This window comes from Oncorhynchus mykiss, chromosome 12, assembly GCF_013265735.2.
Source record: "Oncorhynchus mykiss isolate Arlee chromosome 12, USDA_OmykA_1.1, whole genome shotgun sequence".
Lineage (NCBI taxonomy): Eukaryota > Metazoa > Chordata > Actinopteri > Salmoniformes > Salmonidae > Oncorhynchus > Oncorhynchus mykiss.
Genome location: NC_048576.1, coordinates 37,455,899 through 37,483,325, shown reverse-complemented (window position 1 = coordinate 37,483,325; position 27,427 = coordinate 37,455,899). Strand labels below are relative to the sequence as shown.

The 27,427-nt window shown below is 42.4% G+C and overlaps 1 protein-coding gene across 4 annotated transcripts in view; it reads right to left on the bottom strand.

The window, feature by feature from the left end:
• Nucleotides 1–26,992, bottom strand: part of LOC110537539 (syntaxin-1A) — a 37,278-nt gene extending 10,286 nt beyond the window's left edge. Inside the window, exons 1-6 of one of the 4 annotated variants that reach the window (XM_021623652.2) lie at nucleotides 26,830–26,992; nucleotides 15,466–15,543; nucleotides 12,668–12,767; nucleotides 7,374–7,448; nucleotides 4,243–4,316; nucleotides 3,995–4,103 (exon numbers count right to left, since the gene is read on the bottom strand). In XM_021623652.2, the coding sequence (XP_021479327.1) occupies nucleotides 3,995–4,103; nucleotides 4,243–4,316; nucleotides 7,374–7,448; nucleotides 12,668–12,767; nucleotides 15,466–15,543; nucleotides 26,830–26,859 (466 nt within the window). In that variant the 5' untranslated portion in view covers nucleotides 26,860–26,992. Of the gene's footprint in view, nucleotides 1–3,994; nucleotides 4,104–4,242; nucleotides 4,317–7,373; nucleotides 7,449–12,594; nucleotides 12,768–15,465; nucleotides 15,544–26,829 lie in introns of those variants that run through there. The other 3 variants (XM_036937499.1, XM_021623654.2, XM_036937500.1) reach the window with 3 other exon arrangements.
• Nucleotides 26,993–27,427: the final 435 nt, after the last annotated feature.

Genomic DNA, 27,427 nt, shown 5'->3' with positions numbered 1-27,427 from the left:
CAGAATAGAATACAACTTTATTGGCCATTGGTTAAAACTGATATTGGTCTTCTGACCTTCCTAACACCCCCATATACACACACACACACGCTGCGAGGCACAGGGTCAGCAGCGGTGCAGTGCCCCTGGATGGATAGTAATTGTGTGAAGTTAATAAGTGCCTTGCTCAAGGGCAACAACTGGAGATGGTCATTAGAGACCAGTAGCCTTCTAGCTGCCAGTTCAGTTGCATTCCCATTTTTGTATTTAGTCCGGCCCAGGGCTTGAACTGGTCCACCTCTCTAATCTCTAGTCTACCGCCCAAATGAATTACACATACCATATTTGATTAATACAGTATGGACTTTTTTGTTTCACTCAGTAAATGTGTCTTAGTGATTGAATTCATCCAAACAAGAATCCATAGAAACTTGTTGTAGAGTTCCATCATGGTTGAATTACAGATTTTTAACACCATTACTATTGGAAATAAAGCATGCACACGCAACATTGCTTCAAGGGATTTTTCTACAGCTTTCCAAAGAAAAGTGCCTGCTAGCAAAACACAGAGATGTGTTGGGGCTATCTTGTGACAGCAGTTGGTAATAGGAGGGCTTAATCCACTCTTCCATCCAGGGGGAAACTGATACTCTGTAACCTTAGTGACCGACCCTGTGAGGATTTAGCATGGCAGCTTGTGACAAAAAAAGGCTACAACATGCGATGGCTACACACATACGTACAAAGACACATGTAGACACACTTGTGCAAGCACACATACACACATATAGACATAACACCCTGAAAACAGACCTCTGCCTCCCTCCAAGTGTCCTTCTGTCCTCCCACTTCTAAATCCATCCAACCTCAGCCGCACCCAGTAACAGTCCCTGTCTCTTTCCTCTCCCTATTTGGGCTCAGGGCTGTGTGCAGGCACTCCTTCAAGAGAAGCTGAATAACTCTCACATTTGTCAATTTAGAAACCTTGGTTGGTTAGAGGTAGCAGGTAGTGACAGTATTATATATTTTTCAACATGTTAATCTGCATGGCATAACATCTTGGTCCAGCTAAATTAATGAGTGTGCCCTTTCACTAATTGCCATTGAGAGGAGTGAGTGTCATGATTGACTTATTCGGGATTGGAGAGGACAAAGGTAACATCGGCGTGGCAACCCAGCGCCCAATCAGGACACGGCCAGTGCGTACCCACGCTTAGACAACAATTTTTGCATTTGTTTTTGTTGTGATTGAGGTGTGAGTGTGTATGTACAGTATATATATATATATATATATATATATATATATATATATATATATATATATATATATATATATATATGTATATATATATATATATATGTATATATGTGTGTGTGTGTGTGTGTGTGTGTGTAAATACACATTTGTTAATGAGTGTGTGCACACACTTCCACTATGGATCGGTTCACCAAGGCTAACCCTTGTTCCACCCCCTCATTCTCTCTCTCTCCACTGCGGGGACCCAGGGCTATCAACACCACCTCCTCATCTCATCCCCTAGCCTAGTCAGCCTCCCACTCACAGGTAAATGGTAGATTCCCACACTGCCTCACATGACACTGGAGAGCAGACAATGTGGTAGTGATGATGCAAATAGAGCAAAGGTCAATTTGACAGCCATAGAGAATCTTGCATTTGCGGGTATCAACAAAGTGTATACCCCTGTAGACTATGCATAAACACTATGACTGTACAACAATCTATGGCTTGGTATGATGTCTTACGGTTGTTGATAACGCTCCTTTCGATTCTTAACAGTATTACATTATTATTTGACCAGGACGTCTCTCTCAATTTTTGGAAAGAGACCTGTGAGAAGTGTAGGCCTACAATGCTTTACGACTGTGTATAACACTCTATAGCTATGCATAATGCTTTATGGCTGTGCAGTGTGTGTGTGTATATGTGTGGAGGTTCAGCTGCAGGATTTCTGTTGTGTGTGATGCTCCGCCTGGTTCAATATTGACTTAGCGCTGCTAGCACTTCCTGGCTGCAACACACCTGCAGCTCACCTGGGAGCCATGAAAACACACACACACACACACACACACACACACACACACACACACACACACACACACACACACATCCCTTGTGGAAGGCTGGGGATTTAGACAGGGAAGTCACAGAAGCTGGCTCACATGCCTGTTTAATCAACCTCAACCTTTGAGGGGGGAGTCCCTTTGATACCCATCTACATATTCCTTGTTTGAAACGGTCAATTAAACTGAATTAAAATGTCATGCTTTTTCCAGGAGCAGACTTGAAACACAGGCTAGCAATTGCATGACTTCTTGAGACAAATGAACAAACCCATGTTGACAGTTGGAGTCATATGAAGTTGTAAATATCAATGCACATGTACGGCGGCAAAAAGCATAAGCCATAACACCATGATGCTAATGTAAGAGTTTTAGATGAAGGACCAAGAAAAAGAAGAATCATCTAACCACAAGAAGCTATTTTGGTATCCCCACACTTCTCCAATAGTGAAACTTGTTGGAGAACCCAAGAGGAGCTTGTCTCTACATCTCTAATCACTTCAGAGTCAATCTTTCCCCATTCTGCCTCACGTCATTTGCTTCCAGCCTGAGTGACTTCAGTGTTTATATTATATTCTGCTCAATAAACCCCTAAGGGTGTTATCTCCTCACTACCGTCATCTGGAGCTGAAATTACAGTGCGACACACACACCTCCAGCCAGAGAAAACCGGAAAACTGTTTCGATGATCGCTTCAAGGTTTATTAAACGCAGTCTAAACTGCATGAGTGAGTGGAGAAATTCATTTAAAAAAGGATATTAAAATGACGTCGGTGCCCTCACCTTGTTTACTGCTATTCCCATGATGGCTTTTTAAATTAACCGGATCAATATCTCAGGCATTGGCTTGATTTCCCAGTCACTCTCGCACACTCTCACACACCTTTTCCGGAAACAACAAAGTTCTACCAGATGAAACAATTTAAAGAGCGTCTTAATACATGAGGTGATTCTCAAAGCCCTCATTATGCAAACCACACCAGTAGAGGCTGCTGAGGTGAGGACAGCTCAAAATAATAGCTGAAACAGAGCAAATGGAATGGCATCAAACCATGTGTTTGATGTATATTATACCATTCCACTGATTCCGCTCTAGTCATTGCCACGATCCCATCCTCCCCAATTAAGGTTCCACCAACCTCCTGTGAAACACACACACATTTGCAAAACACACACATGGGTCACCAATGGGTTGTCCTGATCAAAGTTGACTACAAAGCCCTAAAGTTTATATGATCTACCTGTCTTCCATTACTCATGAAATGCAGCCTTGAATCATGCATGTGAACAGATTCATTCTACATAATTATATGCTAATAAAATTAGCATACACATCAACACCCAAACCATTAAGAATACCAGCCACTATTAAGAATGCATAAAATAAGCCTCCATTGGCGCAGTGGTTAAGGGCGCTGTACTGCAGCTCCAGCTGTGCCACCAGAGACTCTGGGTTCGCGCCCAGGCTCTCTCGTAACCGGCCTCGACCGGGAGGTCCGTGGGGCGACGCACAATTGGCCTAGCGTCGTCCGGGTTAGGCCTGAAATCCTTGTCTCATCGCGCACCAGCGACTCCTGTGGCGGGCCGGGCGCAGTGGTTGCCAGGTGCACGGTGTTTCCTCCGACACATTGGTGCGGCTGGCTTCCGGGTTGGATGGCGCGGTGTTAAGTGCGGCTTGGTTGGGTTGTGTATCGGAGGACGCATGACTTTCAACCTTCATCTCGCCCGTACGGGAGTTGTAGCGATGAGACAAGATACTGTTACTAAAACAATTGGATACCACAAAATTGGGGCAAAAATAGGGGCAAAAATAGACAAACAAAATGTTGGATGGGGAAATAAATCCAAATCAACCCATTTATTCGTGGTGTACTCTGTAATGCTAACATCGTATCACAATTCCTGATAACACACAGAGAGAGAGCACACTCACTAATCTCCAGTTGTCTTTGGATGCGGCCCTTGCAGCGTTCCCGGTAGTCCGACTGCGTGGCATTATACTCTGACATCACCTCCACAAACTTCCGAGACAACGTGGAATGCTGGTAGGGAATGATGCAGGATGAGTTTTCCACGATCCACTAGACTAGAGTTACACAGTACAGCAGGGATGGCAACTCCAATCCTGAAAACTCCAGACTTGGAGATTTGAAAGTCCCTGCTATATATAGCATAACCCACCTGTGTCTTACGTATCCTCAGATCTGCTGACGACCTGCTTAAAGCCTCCTCATGCTCTATGGACTGTTCAATGCCTGTAGGGAACAGAGCGAGAAGGAGAATTCATCTACCATTACCAGTAGCATTTATTCAGAAGGTCTAATTAATGAAGAACCTGGGCCTCGTCTCCCCCAGAGCCTTCGTAGCGTTAAGATCTTAAGATCATCGTTAGAACCTTCTTACGATGGATCATTAGTAGCCAAGGTGTTTCCCAGAGCCTTTGTTAGTAACGTGGCTCTTGAAACCCATGCACATCTACGAGTGATCCAGATGAGTGATCCAGGCCACTCATAGAGCAGCCAAAATGCATTGTTAGAGCTTAATTTGACCCCTTTCGTCGCAGGAGTAAAATAATCTTGCAGCAGGATGATTTTAATATCTGAATAAATATTTAGAATCGCCGCCAGTGGGCAGCTGGAAGTGGTGTTAGTATATAAAATGCAGTACCGTACCTAATGTACATTGTACTTTACATAGGCTAAATGCAGGCTTCAGCACATCTCTTGTGAATTCTTATGTGGATTATAAAACATTTACATATTTGTAGATGTATTTTTCGTTAAGGAAAATCTGTTGTTTTAGATCAATTGTTTTATTAAATGTTGAAGACAAGCAATAGGCAGACTCAATACCTGTGTGGTCCAGCAGTTACAGCCACTGACCCGACACACATATGCCAGAGTTGGCATGGGTTCGAATCCGGCACACTGCCCTTTGACTCATGGATGAACGGCAAAGATTATGGCTATTCTGACAAGATACATGTCTCTTAGCCCTAATAATGGGAGACATAGTCCATTCATTTTTTGTTGTTGACCAAATTCGACACTCTCTCATTGACCTCCAAACAAAAACACCTTGCTTGGTGGGTGAACATTTTATTTTATTTTTTAAAACACCATCTGCTGGAGGGAGTCAGATTTTCCGCCAAGTTGGGCCTCTCTCTTCCAACGTGACAAATAGTGACCAGTCTAAGTCTACATTAGGCCCACAAGTTAATTCAAATCAATTGCATTTATTTCAATGTTTTCAAGAAGTAAAATGAATCGTCTCAGCTCAACCAGATCGTCTTTGGATAGGCTCAAATACATAAAACATCTTGACAACTTTAAGAAATAAAATATTAAAAATACACACACAATACAGGCTTTCAATCCACACCAAAGACCAGAACTATACAAAAAAATATAAATAAATATAAATAAAAATATATCTAAATATATATTTCAACGATTTTACTGAGTTACAGTTCATATAAGGAAATCAGTCAATTTAAATAAATAAATTAGGCCCCAATCTATGGATTTCACATGACTCGGCAGGGGCACAGCCATGGGAGGGCAAAGGCTCACCCACTGGGGAGCCAGGTCCAGCCAATCAGAATGAGTTTTTCCACCACAAAAGGGTTTTATTACAGACAGAAATACATTCCTCAGTTTCATCAGCTATCCGGGTGGCTGGTCTCAGACTATCCCGTAGGTACAGAAGCCGGAAGTGGAGGTCCTGGGCTGGTGTGGTCACACGTGGTCTGTGGTTGTGAGGCCGGTTGGACGTACTGCCAAATTCTCTAAAATGACGTTGGAGGTGGCTTATGGTAGAGAAATGAACAAATTCTCTGGCAACAGCTCTGGTGGACATTTCTGCAGTCAGCATGTCAATTGCACGCTCCCTCAAAACTTGAGGAATTGTATTGTGACAAAACAGCACATTTTAGAGTGGCCTTTTATTGTCCCAGCACCAGGTGCATCTATGTAATGATCATGCTGTTTAATCAGATTCTTGATATGTCACACCTGTCAGCTGGATGGATTATCTTGGCAAAGGGAAAATACTCACTAACAGTGATGAAAACAAATGTGCGCACAAAATTTGAAAAACATTTGGGACATTTTATTTCAGCTCATGAAACATGGGGGACCAACACTCTACATGTTGCGTTTATATTTTTGTTCAGCATGTATATTGACAAATTATACATAGCCAAACTAGAAAATGTAAACGAGCATCCACAGTGGAAGAAAGTTTTTCGCTGTACAGTACGCCTACATCTGTCAATCAACTGATGGCCCAAATCAGCTCATCAACTCAACCAGGGAAACAAACAGCCTATTATAGGTTCACACCTTTCATTATGTAACAATGGATAGGCTAACGGGTGGTCCGATCGAAGGTAAAAAAAATAAAAAATAAGGTGTTAAACACATGAAAAAAAAAAAAACATTGAAAAAAAAATGGTTCCTGATCTTGGACAGACACTTCAGAACAAATTTCCTTTAGATTTGTTGGGGCAGGACTATCTGTTTAATGTAGTGAATTTGTTATTCAATGCTATTGTATAGCCTAATAGCAGTAAGGCCCAAAACATTATTTTTTATACTTCAAAAATACTTCTTAAAATTCTAAATCAAATGGCAAAATTATCCTTGATATGACCTTCTTAAAACAATTCCATATAGGTTTAGTCGAAACACCCAGCTTAGACTGTATAGTGGCAAAAATAATGGGCTAAATACATGTAAAAACAAAAATAAACATGTTTCCTCATCTTTCTTATCTCTCAGATATAGGACAGACATTTCAGAACACACTTCCTTTAGGGGGGGGGAACTATCTGTTGTTCCATGTAGTGAATCTGTTATTCAATGCATTTGTATGGGCTAATAGCAGTAAGGCCACACTCTTTTTTCCATCAAATCATTTTTTTATATAAAATCAAATGGCAAAATGATCCTTGGCATGACTTTCTTTTAAAAAATCCATACAGCTTAGTAGATCCATTGTCAGTATTGTGAAATATAATATTAAGGTAAGATTTGAATGGAGAAAGCTGATCCGAGGGCAGCGCTGCTTTTCTTTCAATCCAATCAGTATCGACACATGGTCTGACGACGCACTTAGCCAATGAACGTTCTCTCTACTTGCTTGTTTGGGTAACACTTAAAAAGTTGGCTAGTAAAGAACAATGCATCTGGTACAATCATCCCAATGCTGAAGTAACTAGGAAACGAGGCCCTGGTTTAGTTTTTTAAGAGAATCTGGCCAAAGGCGGCAACATTATTTAGCGTAGAGAGGGAAGTGTGTTTGCAACATACTTTTTAACTTGGAGCGCACTTTGTTCGCAAACTTCTTTATGTCCGTCATCAACTGCTCCAGCTCTGCCTTCGTTTCTGTTGATACAGAGTAAAAAAATAAAATACAATTTAAATCACAATTTTATCCAACAAAATCAACACGATTGCAACAGTGAGTTTGTTTCGGTTTCTTCCAGGAAAGAAAATAACATCAAAACACCCCAGCCATATCAACAGATGCTGAAATGCTTTAAACTAATACATCTTCCTGAGAGGGGTAAAAGAATCCTAAATAAACCAAAATAACACATCAAATGGAAGATCAGGGATGCTTTGGTGGTGATGACCTAGTTCCTGTTCCTGTCCTGTCCCACATCAGCCAGCTACCAGCATCAGTCATCTTCTCAGTGGGCTGCACAGACTACACCACCCACACAGAGATATGGTAATTTCACCCTACTTCTAAGCCCTATATACAACCTTGGGCTAGGTCTCAATAGTCAAAACAAGTGGATCCCTGTTCTCATATCCTTACCCTAATGATCTAGAATGACTGGATAGGTGAAAGTAATATGTTGGTTTGAGTTCCTACATGTTTCTCTCATATATCCTGTGTTTTCAGCTCGGTGTGGGTAAAGCTCCTTTTCTGTTTTTATTCCTCCTAAAAAATTATGTCTGGAGTAAGAGGAAGGCAGCCACAGCCACTCATCAATTATGAATAGGAGAGTGATGGCCCAAAACCACCACTAGACCCCACAATAGCTTGTTAGTGTAGCTCTGTGTTCTTTATATACTGTACACTCCTTGTAGTCCTCCTGATTTGCAGAAATCAGACTCAACCCCCGTTTGGAGATTTTATTCTCTCTTCTAGAGGCTGAGAGGAGAGACATTCACATAAGAGGCTCCCTTTGGCTCCAAGACAGCTCTGTCTTCAGTGGGTGAGTGTGAGTGTCGTGTGCGTGTGTGCATACCTGTGTGTGTTTGCATGTGTGCGTGCATAAAACAGACCGTCTCTGTTATGGTATGTGTGAGGAACCCTGGCTCTTCTCGCTAATCATGCATCTGATCAGAATGCAGCAGCAGGGGCCTCCTGAGTGGCGCAGCGGTCTAAGGCACTGCAGTGCTAGGGGCGTCGTTACAGACCCAGGTCGAACCCAGGCTGTATCACAACAGGCCGTGATCGGGAGTCCCATAGGGCGGTGCACAATTGGCCCAGCGTCATCCGGGTTATGGGGGGGTATGGCCTGGGGGGGCTTTACTTGGCACATCATGCTCTAGCGACTCCTTGTGGCAGGCCGGCCACCTGCAAGCTGACCTGGGTCGTCAGTTTAACAGTGTTTCCTCCGACACATTGTTGCGGCTGGCTTCCGGGTTATGCGGGCATTGTGTTAAGAAGCAAGGTTTATGCGGGTCATGTTTCAGAGGAAGCATGACTCAACCTTCTCCCGAGCCCGTTGAGATAAGATCGAAATTGGGGAGAAAAATGGGGCGCTGACAACTCATTTCTGCCTGCTGTAACCCTGACAACGAGGGTAGGCTGAGTGTGTGGCAAAACAGGGAGGTCAAGTTCATCTGTTGCAGACGAGGAGCTTGTTTGTGTCACATTCGGCGGCACTTTAATGGGGGCAAAGGTCTTCTCTAACCTGCATTAATGATGCAGGGTTCTTCCTCTACTTCGACAGTGACCTGGGAGCACATAGATGTGTTAAGGCTTAAATACATCCAAACGTCATGACGAGACAATAAGTTGTAGGAAATCTTGCCAAAATCGTCATAGCATCAAATAACTGAACCCATGCTTCTCTCTCTGTGTAGCGCTAGGGTAGTGACTGCCCTATTGATCAGGGCAGGGGTGTCAAACACATTTTTACACAAGGGCTACACTGTCACTTTTGGAATTTTCATTGCTCCCTGACTGTCTAGAATTATTTTCGATTACTGTTAGCAAGCTGGTCGGGTGAATGAAGTATACATGATCATTTCTACAGTTTCTATTCGTTTTTAGTCATTTCAATGACAATTGAGATTGTGTTCCCTCAAAAAAATAATGATATTTATTTAACTCAACCCCTCCCGTATGTTTTGACACCAATGGATTAGGGCCTCTAACTGAAAACAAAAGAATGACTACTGACTAGAGAGAGGTAATCAGTATTATTACCTCTCCATTTTATGTGGATTATCTTCCTCCATCCTCAACGTGTCTCCAGAGTGGACACAAATCAATGCAACACACTTCCTCTTGTTTAGGTGGGTTCCATTGAGCTGCTGAAGGGCCAGGTTTCACAAAGTGTAGGTTTGACTGACTGTCTCTCAACAGCAAGTCAGCAGTCAAGGTAGCATTGCCCTTGAGTATTACTCTATGCATTAAACAAGTAGTGTAGCCAATGGACTGTGACAATAATGTCTTAACAATATGGTCATAAGATACTTTTATTCAAAAGAACTTACAATCCATGTTATGCTAGTTGGAGCGCTGAGTGGGTGGGGAGTTGAATCTGACGTGTGTGTGTGTGTCCCTTGAGTGATGAAAATGTGATGAAAAAATATTTTTATACTCGGTGACAGATGAAGAACATGCTTCACTTTGATTCCCCTTTGATTCCCCTGCCACTTCTCTAATGACACCAAAACAGATCAACAAATTAAAGCATTTCTCTCTGTACTTCAGTGAAATGTCATACGTGTTACTGTGAATTCAACACAGACACTTTCCTACGCTAGCAAGAGTGCTTTGGTAATTACACCAATATTCATCTAATATGAATTAATGGGAGATGGAACATTGCATCTCTCTCCAAATGCAACCCAGGGGAAAAATTGCCCAACGTGAGTAGTCTATAATTGGAATGTATTAATATTTCACTTGACGTGTCTGTCGATGAATATAAATGCAAATGGAGGCTTTTCTTTTTCCATCAGCGCCTTAAGCCCAGTGGTTCTTCTCTGCAAGGAACCTCTCTGCAAGGCCAACCAGAATGCATTGGAGATTAGTGCTTATTAGGGAAATCTCTTAATTGGCCATGTTTAACAGTTTTTGATTGATAAAAATAGGAACTTTTATTTTTACGGGGGGGGGCAAATGCATCCATGCATAACTACATGTATTATTTTATACAATGCAATTAAATGATTATATTACAACTTCCAAAGAAAACAGAAGGATATTTATACACTAATTAAAATTAAGTTGTGGCACATTGACTCACTAACTTACATACTGAAAGTAAGTGTGGTGGTGTCGCGCACACACACACACGTCTCTCCAGAGAGTGAGTGACCTTCCATAAACGGTGTGAGTAGACACCACTCCACACCAACAACACCAAAGTCCTCATGCCAGGGCATTCACATAATGGGCTGTTCTCCACCTCAATTCAACAAGTAAATTCTCAAATTCCGAACTTAACAAGCAGTGTTTGAGTCTCCTCTCCTTTTCACACATTACATGTGCTGCCATCACTGATAAGAAAACAGTAAGGGTGTGAGAAGAATACATTGTGGGTTGAGAGTAACATAGGGCTTGCTAGTATAGCATGTGGGCTCAACAGATGTATTTATTATTTATTTACCTTTATTTAACCAGGTAGGCAAGTTGAGAACAAGTTCTCATTTACAATTGCGACCTGGCCAAGATAAAGCAAAGCAGTTCGACAGATACAACGACACAGAGTTACACATGGAGTAAAACAAACATACAGTCAATAATACAGTATAAACAAGTCTATATACAATGTGAGCAAATGAGGTGAGAAGGGAGGTAAAGGCAAAAAGGCCATGGTGGCAAGGTAAATACAATATAGCAAGTAAAACACTGGAATGGTAGTTTTGCAATGGAAGAATGTGCAAAGTAGAAATAAAAATAATGGGGTGCAAAGGAGCAAAATAAATAAATTAATGAAATACAGTTGGGAAAGAGGTAGTTGTTTGGGCTAAATTATAGGTGGGCTATGTACAGGTGCAGTAATCTGTGAGCTGCTCTGACAGTTGGTGCTTAAAGCTAGTGAGGGAGATAAGTGTTTCCAGTTTCAGAGATTTTTGTAGTTCGTTCCAGTCATTGGCAGCAGAGAACTGGAAAGAGAGGCGGCCAAAGAAAGAATTGGTTTTGGGGGGTGACTAGAGAGATATACCTGCTGGAGCGTGTGCTACAGGTGGGAGATGCTATGGTGACCAGCGAGCTGAGATAAGGGGGGACTTTACCTAGCAGGGTCTTGTAGATGACATGGAGCCAGTGGGTTTGGCGACGAGTATGAAGCGAGGACCAGCCAACGAGAGCGTACAGGTCGCAATGGTGGGTAGTATATGGGGCTTTGGTGACAAAACGGATTGCACTGTGATAGACTGCATCCAATTTGTTGAGTAGGGTATTGGAGGCTATTTTGTAAATGACATCGCCAAAGTCGAGGATTGGTAGGATGGTCAGTCTTACAAGGGTATGTTTGGCAGCATGAGTGAAGGATGCTTTGTTGCGAAATAGGAAGCCAATTCTAGATTTAACTTTGGATTGGAGATGTTTGATATGGGTCTGGAAGGAGAGTTTACAGTCTAACCAGACACCTAAGTATTTGTAGTTGTCCACGTATTCTAAGTCAGAGCCGTCCAGAGTAGTGATGTTGGACAGGCGGGTAGGTGCAGGTAGCGATCGGTTGAAGAGCATGCATTTAGTTTTACTTGTATTTAAGAGCAATTGGAGGCCACGGAAGGAGAGTTGTATGGCATTGAAGCTTGCCTGGAGGGTTGTTAACACAGTGTCCAAAGAAGGGCCGGAAGTATACAGAATGGTGTCGTCTGCGTAGAGGTGGATCAGAGACTCACCAGCAGCAAGAGCGACCTCATTGATGTATACAGAGAAGAGAGTCGGTCCAAGAATTGAACCCTGTGGCACCCCCATAGAGACTGCCAGAGGTCCGGACAACAGACCCTCCGATTTGACACACTGAACTCTATCAGAGAAGTAGTTGGTGAACCAGGCGAGGCAATCATTTGAGAAACCAAGGCTGTTGAGTCTGCCGATGAGGATGTGGTGATTGACAGAGTCGAAAGCCTTGGCCAGATCAATGAATACGGCTGCACAGTAATGTTTATTATCGATGGATAATAACTCTTGATGTATAACTAGGCTGTAATGAAAGAGAGGTTCAGAGGTAGTATGCTATGACCGTGTGTGTGTCTGTAGGAGGCAAATAGCCTCCTACCATTTCGCAAAAATCTAATTTCATGATCTGTGGAGGTTACCACCTACCTTTTCCCTCTCCCTTGTTCCATCTTGCATCCTTTCATCCAGGGAGGAAGAGTAGAGGAGAAGAGTGACTTACTTTCGTCAGGATTGGGGGCAGCCAAGATGGCGCTGTGTTGTCTCTTCACCTCCTCCACCTTCTCTGAGAGCTCCTCGATGAAGCCTCGGATCTCCTCCACCTGGTACAACAGAGAAGGAGACATTATACAACAAGCCCACTCGAGGAGGCCATCCACAAGCAGACCAGGTAATGATGTAGGACCCAGAAAGAAGCCCATTTTTAAAAAAGCATAACATCTATACTTAATATGATTTCTGTTTGGACAAATGTGTTATATCACTCAGATTTGGGGAGACAAAATCTGTTAGCACATTAGAGGCCAATTGCCTAATCAAAACAGGCAAGCTAACAGAGCTTTTTACTTGATGTAGCCCATGCAGTCTCTGTAGATATGCCCTCAATATAACTGTCATAAATATATCAAACAGTATTGGGCCCATTCCATTCATTTGGCTCCTGAGTGGCGCAGCGGTCTAAGGCAATGCATCTCAGTGCAAGTGGTTCAAAACCAGGCTGTATTACATCCCGCCGTGATTGGGAGTCTCATAGGGCGGCGCACAATTGGCCCAGCGTCGTCCGGGTTTGGCTGTCATTGCAAATAAGAATTTGTTCTGAAATGGCTTGCCTAATTAGAAAAAGGTGAAATAAAAAAAATATATATCTATCAGCCCTATCACAGCACACCACACTTAGTTATAGGCCTCAGTGATGTCATCGGCGTGCAGTGTGTGTCTATAGGGAGCTGGTCTAAATATCACTGGTGGAGGAGAGAGACATTGGTTACGTCAATGTGTATATTCCACCACTACGGACGCTGCACAGTGCCTGGTAGCTAGGGAGATTCTCAGCTGAGTATGGTGCTCCTCTACAGCTCAGCATGGTGTAGTATTTAAGTGTGCTGTTAGAGAGCTCAGACACTGCATGTGGGCAGCCTGATGGGAAAATGCCTGTTAAAGTAGAGGAAGCAATGCCAGGAAGACTTCAATGAGAGAGAGGAGAGCAGAGGGGATTTAAGCTATTATACCAACACATTCCCATGGAATAAGTTGTACTTAGAGCTAAATTAAATTTATGTATTGATTTATCCACTTTTATTTGATCAGGTAACTTGATTTAAGAACACATTGTCTTGGGAATATAGGAAGAGGTGCATCATGGGAGAGGTGAGGGGGAGGTTTGATTAAGCCAGTCAGAGGGTAAGGAATCGGATGCTAAAATAATGAAATCAGCAGGTTCAGAACAGTGCTGTATGTACCATACTAATATCAAACACAGATAGCTAATTTCTCTGGTCCTCAGATAGCACCAAGCCCCACCCCCATAGAGGCCTATGTTTGATGGCTTGATGTGTATCTCGATACGGCATGGGCTCTTTGCTGACTGATCCCTTACTTTGGAAGAGGACTGCTCGCGCAAGATGTGTCTGAAGTAATGACGCAGGAGCTTGAACATCTGTAATTGGGAGCCCAAGACATTGCCTACCTACAGTGAGATGTATCGACTTCAGAGCTCAAATGCTGAGCACAAACATGGCAACCCCGCTGCTTCACGCATAACAAGGGCCTGTTCAGTTATGGAAGTAGCTAATGTTAGAAACAGGATCAACTCCAGCTGAATTACAGATTAAATCCTCAACTCAGAGTCAGCACCACTTACAGGTGAGGCTGAACTAGGGCTGCACGATATGGGCAAAATAAAATATATAATAGTGATTTCTTTACCAAATATTGCGGTTTGACACACGATATAGATCAAAACACTTGAGTAAAGTGTTGGAATCATAGAAATATAATGACTTACAGTGTATATTAAGACGCAAAGAAGAAAACAGCACCGTTCTTGTTTGGAACAATAGGTTGACTCCATATCACCCAACAGAACGGTATCCAGTATGATATTGAATCTAACAGAGGAGGAACTGTGCTGCTTGAGTGACAGGGGGCGGGGCTTGGTGTTTGTGGGAAGCAGCCGCAAGAGAAAGAAAACGGAGTAAACTATAGAAACGGACGTTACATGCAGCTGAGATGCATTTCAAAATATTGCATGCGATATGGATCTCGTGCAATATGGATATTGAACATGTAAATATTGTGATTTCGTTATGAATTTGATTAATTGTGCTGCCCTAGGCAGAACCTTCCATGCCTTTTCCTGTCCACGGAAACCAATGCTAATGCTAAAGGAGTTAGCCTATATTTGTGTAAATGCTGCTGGTGGGTTTTGTTTTCTGCCCCAAATCTACAAGAACCACTGAACATTTGGCCCAGTTACCACTTGAAATTAGGGTCCACAAGTAGGCCAGGTCTGGTTGCCATACCTAACCATATGTTCAGTGTAAAAATGCTAGACCTGCCCATAGTCAAAGTGCCAACTCTCCCCTAGTGCTCATATCCCACATTTGTACCAAATCTGGACCATATGACATAAGTTCCTGTGCCAGCACTGAGACATATATGTTGCACCAAAAAAAACGATATGGCCCACAGTCGGCTGCTGTGTACGTTAAGATTAAACCAGTGTAAAAGAGTAAGATGCAAATGGTGGGAGAAGAAGGCAAGCCAAACGTTGCTTCAACACATTATTATTTAACCTTGAATACAGGGTTCTTCTTTGCAACTTTAGATGATGCTAATTGGACCTCTTAGCTAAATTACAAGTATTCAGCAGAAATATGAAAGGCACTTGATGAACAATGTTTTGTATAATTTAATGGACCTCAGAATTTCTGATTTAGCTGTCCTGTGCAGTGCCTGTGTACATCTCAGTGGTGTACATAGACAGAGCACTCGCCGCTCACACACACACCTGGGGCTTACCTGTACAAAGAACTCATCCATAAATCGATCTTTTTCCATGTTGACTGCCACATCATCTTCTTCCTCAGTCTCCTTCCCCTAAAGGTGCATAGACAAGGCAATATTAACAGAAATGAATACATTTTCAAAATGTGGATGTAGAAAATGCATCTAAAAAGCATCAAAGAACATCTGCCTAGAGCCTGAAAACCAGATTTAAAAAATGAACTGGCAACTTCCACATTTGTCATGCCTAGTGCAACTCTACTAGTTTATCTAACGTCAACAACAAAGTAAAATAATTATTCGCAGCCAGAGAAAAAGACGCCTGTGATGACAAAGGATCCGATTGATCCCCAAAAAGAAGGCGAAATCAGGGAAGGATGGCTCTCTCTGGGGGATTCGTGTAGGAAGTGCTATCCTCATCACATAGACCTTGGCAGCTGGGGGTGGATGCAATGAGTCCTTAAAAGCATGTATGTTTAATTCCTCTACCAGAGGGGGTCCTTGGGGAGGTTCAGGACGTGGACACAGGGTCAGGGTTCACCTCCTCTTTATGCTGTCTCTGTCACATCTCATGCATTTAATTAATCTTATCTAGAGCGACTTACAGTTAGTGCATTCATCTTAAAGATGCAATATGTAACTTTTTGGGCGACCTGACACAATTCAAATAGATATGTGAGTTAATGATCGGTCATTCTAATTGAAAGCAAGTCTAAGAAGTGGTAGATCTGTTCTATGTGCGCCATTTCTATGCTGCCCGTGCTTAAATTCATTTTTTCATCTTTTACTTTCGGTTTTGTACACCAGCTTCAAAACAACTGAAAATACAATATTTTTGGTTATGGAAAATGTATTTCAGAGCAGATTAGATGCTACAATGATTCTCTACACTATACTTGCTTGTTTGGTCACAAAATGAAATTAGGCTAACTACTATCATTTTTCAGCTGAGCAATTTCTGCATATTGCATCTTTAAGATAGCTAGGTGGGACAACCACCGTAACGACTAAGGCAAAACGGGTTATTGGACATTTTTGCAAATACATTACAAATAAAAAAAACAGAAATACCTTATTTAGGTATTCAGACCCTTTGCTATGTGACTCAAAATTGAGTTCAGGTGCATCCTGTTTCCATTGATCATCATTGAGATGTTAACAACTTGATTTGAGTCCACCTGTGGTAAATTCAATTGATTGGACATTATTTGGAAAGACACACAACTGTCTATATAAAATGTACCACAGTTGACAGTGCATGTCAGAGCAAAAACCAAGCCAAAGCCAGGCTTTGGGGACAAGTGTCTTTATGTCCTTGAGTGGCCCAGCCAGAGCCTTGAACCCAATCGAACATCTCTGGAGAGACCTGAAAATAGCTGTGCCTCGACGCTCCCCATTCAACCTGACAGAGCTTGAGAGGATCTGCAGAGAATAATGGGAGAAACTCCCCCAATACAGGTGTGCGAAACTTGTGGTGTTATACCCAAGAAGACCCGAGGCTGTAATCGCTGTCAAAGATGCTTCAAAAAAGTACTGAGAAAAGGGTCTGAATACTTATGCAAATGTGATATGTTTTTTATTTTTAATACATTCGCAACAATTTCTAAAAAACAGTTTTTGCTTTTTCAATATGGGGTATTGTGTGTAGATTGATACGGGGGGGGGGGGGGGTGTAATTCATTTTAGAATAAGGCAGTAATGTAACAAAATGTGGAAAAACTCAAGGCTCAATGACGATGTTGGTATACATGGGTGGGAAATGCTAATTTATCAACACCTAGAGCCTTTGCTACCTCAACAGCTTGAATCAGGCAATACATTTTTCTACCCATACCCATTTTCTTTCACTGATCACCCAATTCCCACTGACCTTTGGCCTCTATTGAGAAGCATTAGCCAGCCACAGAAGGAAATTAGCCTCCATGAATATCGCCTTAAAGCTAGCCTGGCATGCCAGAATTCGAGACGCCTGTAATAACACCAAGACATCAAGGCTAGTGAACAAGCAGGAAACCAGATGAAGACAGATCAAATTATATCATTCCAAAGATATCCAGCAAATAGGATGAAAATATACTTGGGAGCAAAATGCAATTAGCAGAAACAGGCTATTGATGCCATTGTAAACTCTGCTTATCTAGAAGCATATTGGATTTAGACTTTACTCATTATAATAAAATCTTCAAAATGTAATCAAGGTATGACTACTTGTAAGCACAGATTTGATTGTTTGTCTCACAATAAATGTAAAAAAAGGACAATTGATGGTTGACATCAAGAGAGGTGGAGGTTGATGATGAACCTAATAGTCCCCATGGAAGTAGTGGGGGAGCGTTTTCACCGTCACACACTCATCCTGCTCCTACACATAGGCTGTGGGAGGGCACAGGAAGGGAGACAAGGGTTCCTGGCTCTATGCTGCTACACCATAGTCATTACAGCCATCAGCTCACAGTGACACCACATTATCTCCATTAGCCTACACGTTCCACGACACAAAAAACCCACACACATGCAAACACCGTCCTCTCACCCACACACACACCCTCCTCTCACACACGAAAGAGAAAGGGAGGGCGATAGAAAGAGGGGTGACCACTCCACACCCCCCCCCCCCTTCTCCGCTCTATGGTTAGGGAGGACATGCCTTGTCACGACCGCCGTTCTGCCGACTCACTCTAACTCCAGCTCCATCTGCACACTCATCATCACACTCAGAGAAAGCAGTCAATGCTGTCACTGGCAAGTGTTACATAATATTTCAAGTGGTCAAAAGGAACCATCAATAACATTAAAGAAGTGTCATAGCTGAGATATTAAAGATATTATGTAGACAACATGTAAGCATTATATACTAACCAAGAACTGGCCATGGGCAGTTTGGACAATCCCATTGCTTTATGCTGTTTTACAATCTACGAGAGGCCCTTGAGAAGTACAGTATCTAGAGGTTTTCATAATGGGCACCAGTGAATACACAATTCAACACTGGCATACACTAACAGACATGATGCATCTCTGAGAATACACCAAGATCTCAAACAACTAAGAACAGCATTGGTATAGCACTCTAACCATCGGACAATAGTGATCGGGGAAAATGTAAAAAAATACAATCGAATACATATCGGGATATTAATTTTGACAATACATCGTATTGTTTTGACAACATCGCGATATTCTTTTTACGCTAGTTGTCTGTACCTGCACCAAAACATCAGTATTTTTCCTTCATTGCTTGTTTTATTTTCTTTAACCAGGCAATTCAGTTTACAGTGACGGCCTACTCCGGCCAAACCCTAACCCGGGCAATGCTGGACCAATTGTGCGCCGCACTATGAGACTCCCAATCATGGCCAGTTGTGATACAGCCTGGAATCGAACCAGGGTCTGTAGTGACACCTCTAGCACCGAGATGCAGTGCCTTAGACCGCAACGACACTCGGGTGCCCCATCTCCTATTTCAATAGAGAGCCAATTTGTTTTCAGCATTTCAAATCATATCTTATTTGTCACATACACATGGTTAGCAGATGTTAATGCGAGTGTAGTGAAATGCTTGTGCTTCTAGTTCCGACAATGCAGTAATAACCAACAAGTAATCTAGCTAACAATTCCAAAACTACTACCTTATAGACACAAGTGTAAGGGGATAAATAATATGTACATAAAGATATATGAATGAGTGATGGTACAGAACGGCATAGGCAAGATACAGTAGATGGTATTGAGTGCAGTATATACATATGAGATGAGTATGTAAACAAAGTGGCATAGTTAGTGGCTAGTGATACATGTATTACATAAAGATGCAGTAGATGATATAGAGTACAGTATATACATATACATATGAGATGAATAATGTAGGGTATGTAAACATTATATTAGGTAGCATTGTTTAAAGTGGCTAGTGATGTATTTTACATCATTTCCCATCAATTCCCATTATTAAAGTGGCTGGAGTTGAGTCAGTGTGTTGGCAGCAGCCACTCAATGTTAGTGGTGGCTGTTTAACAGTCTGATGGCCTTGAGATAGAAGCTGTTTTTCAGTCTCTCGGTCCCAGCTTTGATGCACCTGTACTGACCTCGCCTTCTGGATGATAGCGGGTTGAAAAGGCAGTAGCTCGGGTGGTTGTTGTCCTTGATGATCTTTATGGCCTTCCTGTGACATCGGGTGGTGTAGGTGTCCTGGAGGGCAGGTAGTTTGCCCCCGGTGATGCGTTGTGCAGACCTCACTACCCTCTGGAGAGCCTTACGGTTGTGGGCGAAGCAGTTGCCGTACCAGGCGGTGATACAGCTTGACAGGATGCTCTCGATTGTGCATCTGTAGAAGTTTGTGAGTGCTTTTGGTGACAAGCCAAATTTCTTCAGCCTCCTGAGGTTGAAGAGGCGCTGCTGCGCCTTCTTCACGATGCTGTCTGTGTGGGTGGACCAATTCAGTTTGTCTGTGATGTGTACGCCGAGGAACTTAAAACTTACTACCCTCTCCACTACTGTTCCATCGATGTGGATAGGGGGGTGTTCCCTCTGCTGTTTCCTGAAGTCCACAATCATCTCCTTAGTTTTGTTGACGTTGAGTGTGAGGTTATTTTCCTGACACCACACTCCGAGGGCCCTCACCTCCTCCCCGTAGGCCGTCTCGTCGTTGTTGGTAATCAAGCCTACTACTGTTGTGTCGTCCGCAAACTTGATGATTGAGTTGGAGGCGTGCGTGGCCACGCAGTCGTGGGTGAACAGGGAGTACAGGAGAGGGCTCAGAACGCACCCTTGTGGGGCCCCAGTGTTGAGGATCAGCGGGGTGGAAATGTTGTTGCCTACCCTCACCACCTGGGGGCGGCCCGTCAGGAAGTCCAGTATCCAGTTGCACAGGGCGGGGTGGAGACCCAGGGTCTCGAGCTTGATGACGAGCTTGGAGGGCACTATGGTGTTAAATGCAGAGCTGTAGTCGATGAACAGCATTCTCACATAGGTATTCCTCTTGTCCAGATGGGTTAGGGCAGTGTGCAGTGTGGTTGAGATTGCATCATCTGTGGACCTATTTGGGCGGCAAGCAAATTGGAGTGGGTCTAGGGTGTCTGGTAGGGTGGAGATGATATGGTCCTTGACTAGTCTCTCAAAGCACTTCATGATGACGGAAGTAACTGAGTCGTTTACAGAAACAATGGTGGTCCTCTTGAAGCATGTGGGAACAACAGACTGGGATAGGGATTTCATATCCATGACTGATTGTTTTCTCATGGCTCTCGTCCATCTGCAGCAGACATATTGTGAGCAATATGGTTGGAACATCGAATCGCAATTAAATTACAGCATCGAGTTGCAATGCATATAGAATTGTGAGCACCGCAATATACACTACCGTTCAAAAGTTTGGGGTCACTTAGAAATGTCCTTGTTTTTGAAAGAAAATCAAAAAATGTTCCATTAAAATAACATCAAATTAATCAGAAATACAGTGTAGACATTGTTAATGTTGTAAATTACTATTGTAGCTGGATTTTTTTATGGAATATCTACATAGGCCTATTATCAGCAACCACTGTGTTCCAATGGCACGTTGTGTTAGCTAATTGTTAGAGGAATTCTAAATTCCTATATGTTTTGTAGCCAAAACCAAATTCGCACTCTCTCTATTTCATTAATGAGTTGTAAATTCATTAATTATGCATGAAATAGATCGAGACCAGTCTTAAAAGTCAGGTAATAGCGTTTAATTCAAGAGAGTACTGGTTACATACACATTTTTCCACAGGTTATAAACTGAAAATGACGTCATCAGTTTCTCACACTCTCTCCGATCCACACAATAGCGCAGTGTCTTCAGGTCTGGAGACTGTCTTCTACTCCCCTCATAAACCAAACATTCCAATCTGTCTAAAGAGATATGCCATCCCTCTCCCTTAAACCCAAGGTCCAGACAATTAATTCATTTTACTTACATTTTCAGTAACAGCTTAACCAAGAACCCATACATTTCATACCATAACATAATAGTATTAAAATAGATGGTTCTAATTTAAATGTATACATAATTAATAATTTCAACCATAATTTCCTCCAACACTAATTAAAGTTTATCATTTTAAAAAGGCTAATCATTAGAAAAACCTTTTGCAATTATGTAAGCTGTGCACAGCTGAAAACGGTTGTGCCGATTAAAGAAGCAATAAAACTGGCCTTCTTAAGACTAGTTGAGTATCTGGAGCGTCAGCATTTGTGGGTTAGATTACAGGCTCAAAATGGCCAGAAAGAAATAACTTTCTTCTGAAACTCGTCAGTCTATTCTTGTTCTGAGAAATGAAGGCTACTCCATGTGTGAAATTGCCAAGAAACTGAAGATCTCATACAACAAGGTGTACTACCTTCACAGAACAGCACAAACTGGCCCTAACCAGAATAGAAAGAGGAGTGGGAGGTCCCAGTACACAACTGAGCAAGAGGACAAGTACATTAGAGTGTCTAGTTTAAGAAACAGATGCCTCACAAGTCCTCAACTGGCAGCTTCATTAAATAGTACCCGCAAAACACCAGTCTCAACGTCAACAGTGAAGAGGCGACTCCGGGATGCTGGCCTTCTAGGCAGAGTTGCAAATAAAAAGCCATATCTCATACTGGCCAATAAAAAGAAAAGATTAAGATGGGCAAAAGAACACTGGACAGAGGAACTACCTAGAAGGCCAGCATCCCGGAGTCGCCTCTTCACAGTTGACGTTGACACTGGTGTTTTGCGGGTACTATTTAATGAAGCTGCCAGTTGAGGACTCGTGAGGAGTCTGTTTCTCAAACTAGACACTAATGTACTTGATAATTGGCCTCTGTATGCCCATGTAGATATTCCATTTAAAAAATTAAATTTAAACAATAGTAATTTACAACATTAACACTACACTGTATTTCTGATCAATTTGATGTTATTTTAAAAAGGACCAAAAAAAGTAGTTTCTTTCAAAAACAAGAACATTTCTAAGTGACCCCAAACTTTTGAACGGTAGTGTATCTCGTATCGCCATCAAAGTATCGTGAGGTCCCTGGCAATTCCTAGCCCGATTGGACAACATACCCACCCATGCCGTACACTTTTTGAATCAAATGCCTGTGTGATGATTCCACACCGGCACCAAGTTCTCTCAGACCCCCATATCCAGTCAGATGCATGCAGGGCATGGCAAAGGTGATAATAATGCATAACCCCATTGGCGGGCTACAGGATCTGCATACACAAAACCATCTATAACCAATTCCATTGGCTTCCTATGGTCTCAAAAACAGCTAATTCAATTCGCAGCAGTCATCTCCAGAATCCACACACACAGAGTCACAGCATGTCTTCCTACACTGAACAACTCAGAAGCAACATTGAGTAGAGATGAAGTTAGACACTGCATAATTTGGGAAGAAGAAACTAATTACGGATTTAGGTGTAGCTGGATCTACTCAACAGTTGGCTTAGGAAGTGGATCTCACCATTAGACCACTTTTGATGTCTGAAAAATGTAAAATGTAAAATGCCTGATGTAAACAAATCAATCTAATAGCTGATATGTCAGCACCATGGACAGTGACAGAATCCCAAACTGTTGAAATTCAGCACCACAGAACATTGGACAGTGACTGCAACTCATTATTGCACTGAATATGAGAGGAAATATCACCCTCCAGTCATGCTATGTCTTGTGGTGTTTAACAGCCACCGCAGCATGACGTTCCAGTGTGAAATGGCTTTTTTAATAGCAGCAAGCTGTGGAGCCTGAAATGGATTTGAACTTAATGTAGAGGTTTAACAATGACTGGGCAGTCATACACTGCATGACCAAAAGTATGTGGACAACTGCTCGTCGAAAATCTCATTCTAAAATTATGGGCCTTAATATGGAGTTGGTCCCCCCTTTGCTGCTATAACAGCCACTCTTCCGGGAAGGCTTTCCACTAGATTTTGGAACATTGCTGGGGGGACTTGCTTCTATTCAGCCACAAGAGCATTAGTGAAGTTGTGCACTGATGTTGGGCGATTAGGCCTGGCTCGCTGTCGGCCTTCCAATTCATCCCAAAGGTGTTTGATTGAGTTCAGGTCAGGCCTCTGTGCAGGCCAGTCAAGATCTTCCACACCAATCTCACAAACCATTTCTGTATGGACCTTGCTTTGTACACGGGGCATTGTCATGCTGCAACAGGAAAGGGCCTTCCCCAACCTTTTGTCACAAATTTGGAACAGAATCGACTAGAATGTCATTGTATTCTGTAGCGTTAAGATTTCCCTTCACTGGAACTAAGGGGCCTAGCCAAACCATGAAAAACAGCCCCAGACCATTATTCGTCTTTCGACCAAACTTTACAGTTGGCAATATGCATTCGGGCAGGTATAGTCCTTCTGGCATCCGCCAAACCCAGATTTGTCCATCGGACTGCCAGATGGTGAAGCGCGATTAATCACTCCAGAGAACTCATTTCCACTGCTCCAAAGTTCACTGCTCCAATGGCAGCGAGCTTTACACCACTCCAGCCGACGCTTGGCATTGAGCATGGTGATCTTAGGCTTGTGTGCAGCTGCTCGGCCATGGAAACCCATTTCATGAAGCTCCCGACGAACAGTTATTGTGCTGAAGTTGCATCCAGAGGTAGTTTGGAACTCAGTAGTGAGTGTTGCAACCGAGGACAGATGATTTTTACACACTACGCGCTTCAAAACTCGGCGGTCCCGTTCTGTGAGCTTGTGTGGCCTACCACTTCGTGACTGAGCCATTGTTGCTCCTAGATGTTTCCACTTCACAATAACAGCACTTACAGATGACAGGAGCAGCTCTAGCTGGGGAGAAATTTGACAAACTGCCTTGTTGTAAAAGTGCCATCCTATGACAGTGCCACGTTGAAAGTCACTGAGCTCTTCAGTACAGGCCATTCTTCTGCCAATGTTTTTCAATGGAGATCACATGGCTGTGTGCTAGATTTTATACACGTCAGCAACGGGTGTGGCTGAAATAGCTGAATCCACTAATTTGAAGGGGTGTATTTTGGCCATGTAGTGTATGTAAGAAATTGTCCCCCTCTATAAAAAGAAAAATCTTGACTATCTGTGAAACCATTCCTAGATTACATTTGGGATATCACTCATGTGAGACGGACTGCGATTGGTCAGTGTGGTACCTCTCGGGGAGAAACCAGGTGTCGACTGTCATCCACAGATGCTAACGCAGCTCCTCTGAGAACTGAGGAATGCCCCCTTTCCCCCCACTGTGTGTGTGAGATAGAAAGGAAGCGCTAAAGTGATAGTGCCTTCGGAAAGTATTCAGACCCCTTGACATTTTCTACATTGTTACGTGACAGCCTTATTCTAAAATTTGATTAAATCCCCTCAATCTACACACAATAGCCCATAATCACAAAGCAATAACGGGTCTCTTTTTTTTTTTTACAAAAATTGACATAAGATTTACATAAGTATTCAGACCTTTACTCAGTACTTTGTTGAAGCCCCTTTGGCAGCGACTACAGCCTTGAGTCTTCTTGGGTATGACGCTACAAGCTTGGCACGCTTGTATTTGGGGAGTTTCTTCCATTCTTCTCTGCAGATTCTCTCAAGCTCTGTCAGGTTGGATGGGGAACGTTGCTGCACAGCCATTTTTAAGTATTTTCAAAGATGTTGGATCAGGTTCATGTCCGGCCTCTGGCTGGGCCACTCAAGGACATTCAGAGACTTGTCCCAAAGCCACTCCTGCCTTGTCTTGGCTTTGTGCTTAGGGTTGTTGTCGTGGTGGAAGGTGAATCTTCGCCCCCCGAAGTCTGAGGTCTTGAGCACTCTGGAGCAGGTTTTCATCAAGGATCTTTCTGTACTTTGCTCCATTCATCTTTGCAGCGATCTTGACCAATTTCCCAGTCCCTACAGCTTAAAAACATCCCCACAGCATGATACTGCCAACATCATACTTCACCTTAGGGATTGTGCCAGGTTTCCTCCAGGCGTGACGCTTGGCATTCAGGCCAAAGAGTTCAATCTTGGTTTCATCAGACCAGAGAATCTTGTTTATCATGGTCTGAGAGTCCTTTAGGTGCCTTTTGGCAAACTCCAAGCAGGCTGTCATGTGCCTTTTACTAAGGAGTGGCTTCCATCTGGCCACTCTATCATAAAGGCCTGATTGGTGGAGTGCTGCAGATATGGTTGTCCTTCTGGAAGGTTCTCCCATCCACACAGATGAACTCTGGAGCTCTGTCATTTACGAATGATGGAGGGCACTGTGTTCTTGGGGACATTCAATGCTGCAGACATTTATTGGTACCCTTACCCAGATCTGTGCCTTGACACGATCCTATCTCGGAGAACAATTCCTTCTATGAACAATTCCTTATACCTCATGGCTTGGTTTAGCTGTTACATGCATTGTCAACTGTGGTACCTTTTGTAGACAGTTGTGTGCCTTTCCAAATCATGTCCAATCAATTGAATTTACCCAGGTGGACTCCAATCAAATTGTAGAAACATCTCAATGATGTTCAACGGAAACAGAATGCACCCAAGCTCAATTTCGAGTCTCATAGCAAAGGGTCTGAATAGGTATGTAAATATGGCATTTCTGTTTTTATTTTTAATAAATTTGCTAAGATTTCGAAAAATCTTTCGCTTTATGATTGTGGGTTATTGTGTGTAGATTGCTGACGATTTTTTTTGTATGTAAACATTTTAGAATAAGGCTGTAAAGTAACAAAATGTTGAAAAAGTCAAGGAGTCTGAATTCTATCTGAAGATGAACGTGATTTAGAATGTTAGTAAGGTTTCACTGAGATGTTAATTGACTCAAGATCGTTAATAAACACTTGGATATAGCCTATCCGATAATATACAACAAGCCTATGTGGAATTAAGGGGAAAAGTAAAGCACTACACATTCGGAGAAGGCACGTTAATAAAACAATAGTTAATACACCGTTTTCTATAGGGCTGAAGCTAGAAGCTAATTCATTAATAATTTGGCACACTGGCTAGACTACAAGTGAAATCACATTGGGGGAAAAAAAGTTTCACTCGCGCTTTTATGAACAATTCCCATATAAAGATAATGTACAACAACTATCCTAAAGGACAACATTCTACGACACCTGACGGGTGCCAATGTTTTCACCGTCCTCTCACACGTTGCGTTTCCATATGGACGTGTGGAACAAGTTTTACCTTGATAGCCTACTTAGCAAAACGGTTCCCCAGAAATGTACATCATTGTTATGAAATGACAATAAATACTTAAAAAATATGTTCTACTCTAAAACAACTGCTTTCCAACTCCCACGAAATAAGTGAGGCGCACCTTCCGCCCAACCCCTCCGAATAACCACCGTTTGCTTCTGGGGTCTTGAATACAGTAGGGTAGAATTACAAATATAATCACTTACCACCCTTAGCTCGTGTGTACGGTCCTTCATCGTGAATGAACAACTTTTCCACTTGTTTCTACAACTAGGTTGATGCTCCTTATATCCGTACTCTCGAGTCAGGGTTTTATTTTATTTTCCGTGAAGAGAGCAGCGGGCGCGCGCAAGGGGTGTAGATCAATCGAGAGCGCGCGATAATCTCGAGGCACAAAATGTCATGAATTTTCTTGACATCAATGTATTAGAAATATCACTTCAACAAACAAAAAAAATCGTAATTCTTTTCGCAGAGATGAATATCACGATACCCACTTTCAGGATTAAAAGAGAAACAAATTGCATGGTACAGACTACAATATAGCAGACACATTTTAAATGGGCCTCCTTTACAGATTATGAAGAATAAAAACTGGCATTCAAAATGACTGTTTTGGGAACAGTTCATATATTATCAAAATTATTATCACTTTAAAAAACATATCTATGTTTTACACACTAGCGCCACCTGGTGGAGGAGATCGCTGCAGTTTAGCTGACGCCTCATACGCATGGTTTTACTCTGATTCCTTCGAAACATCTCAGACAATATAAAATGTCAGACTCATCCTTTAATTAATTT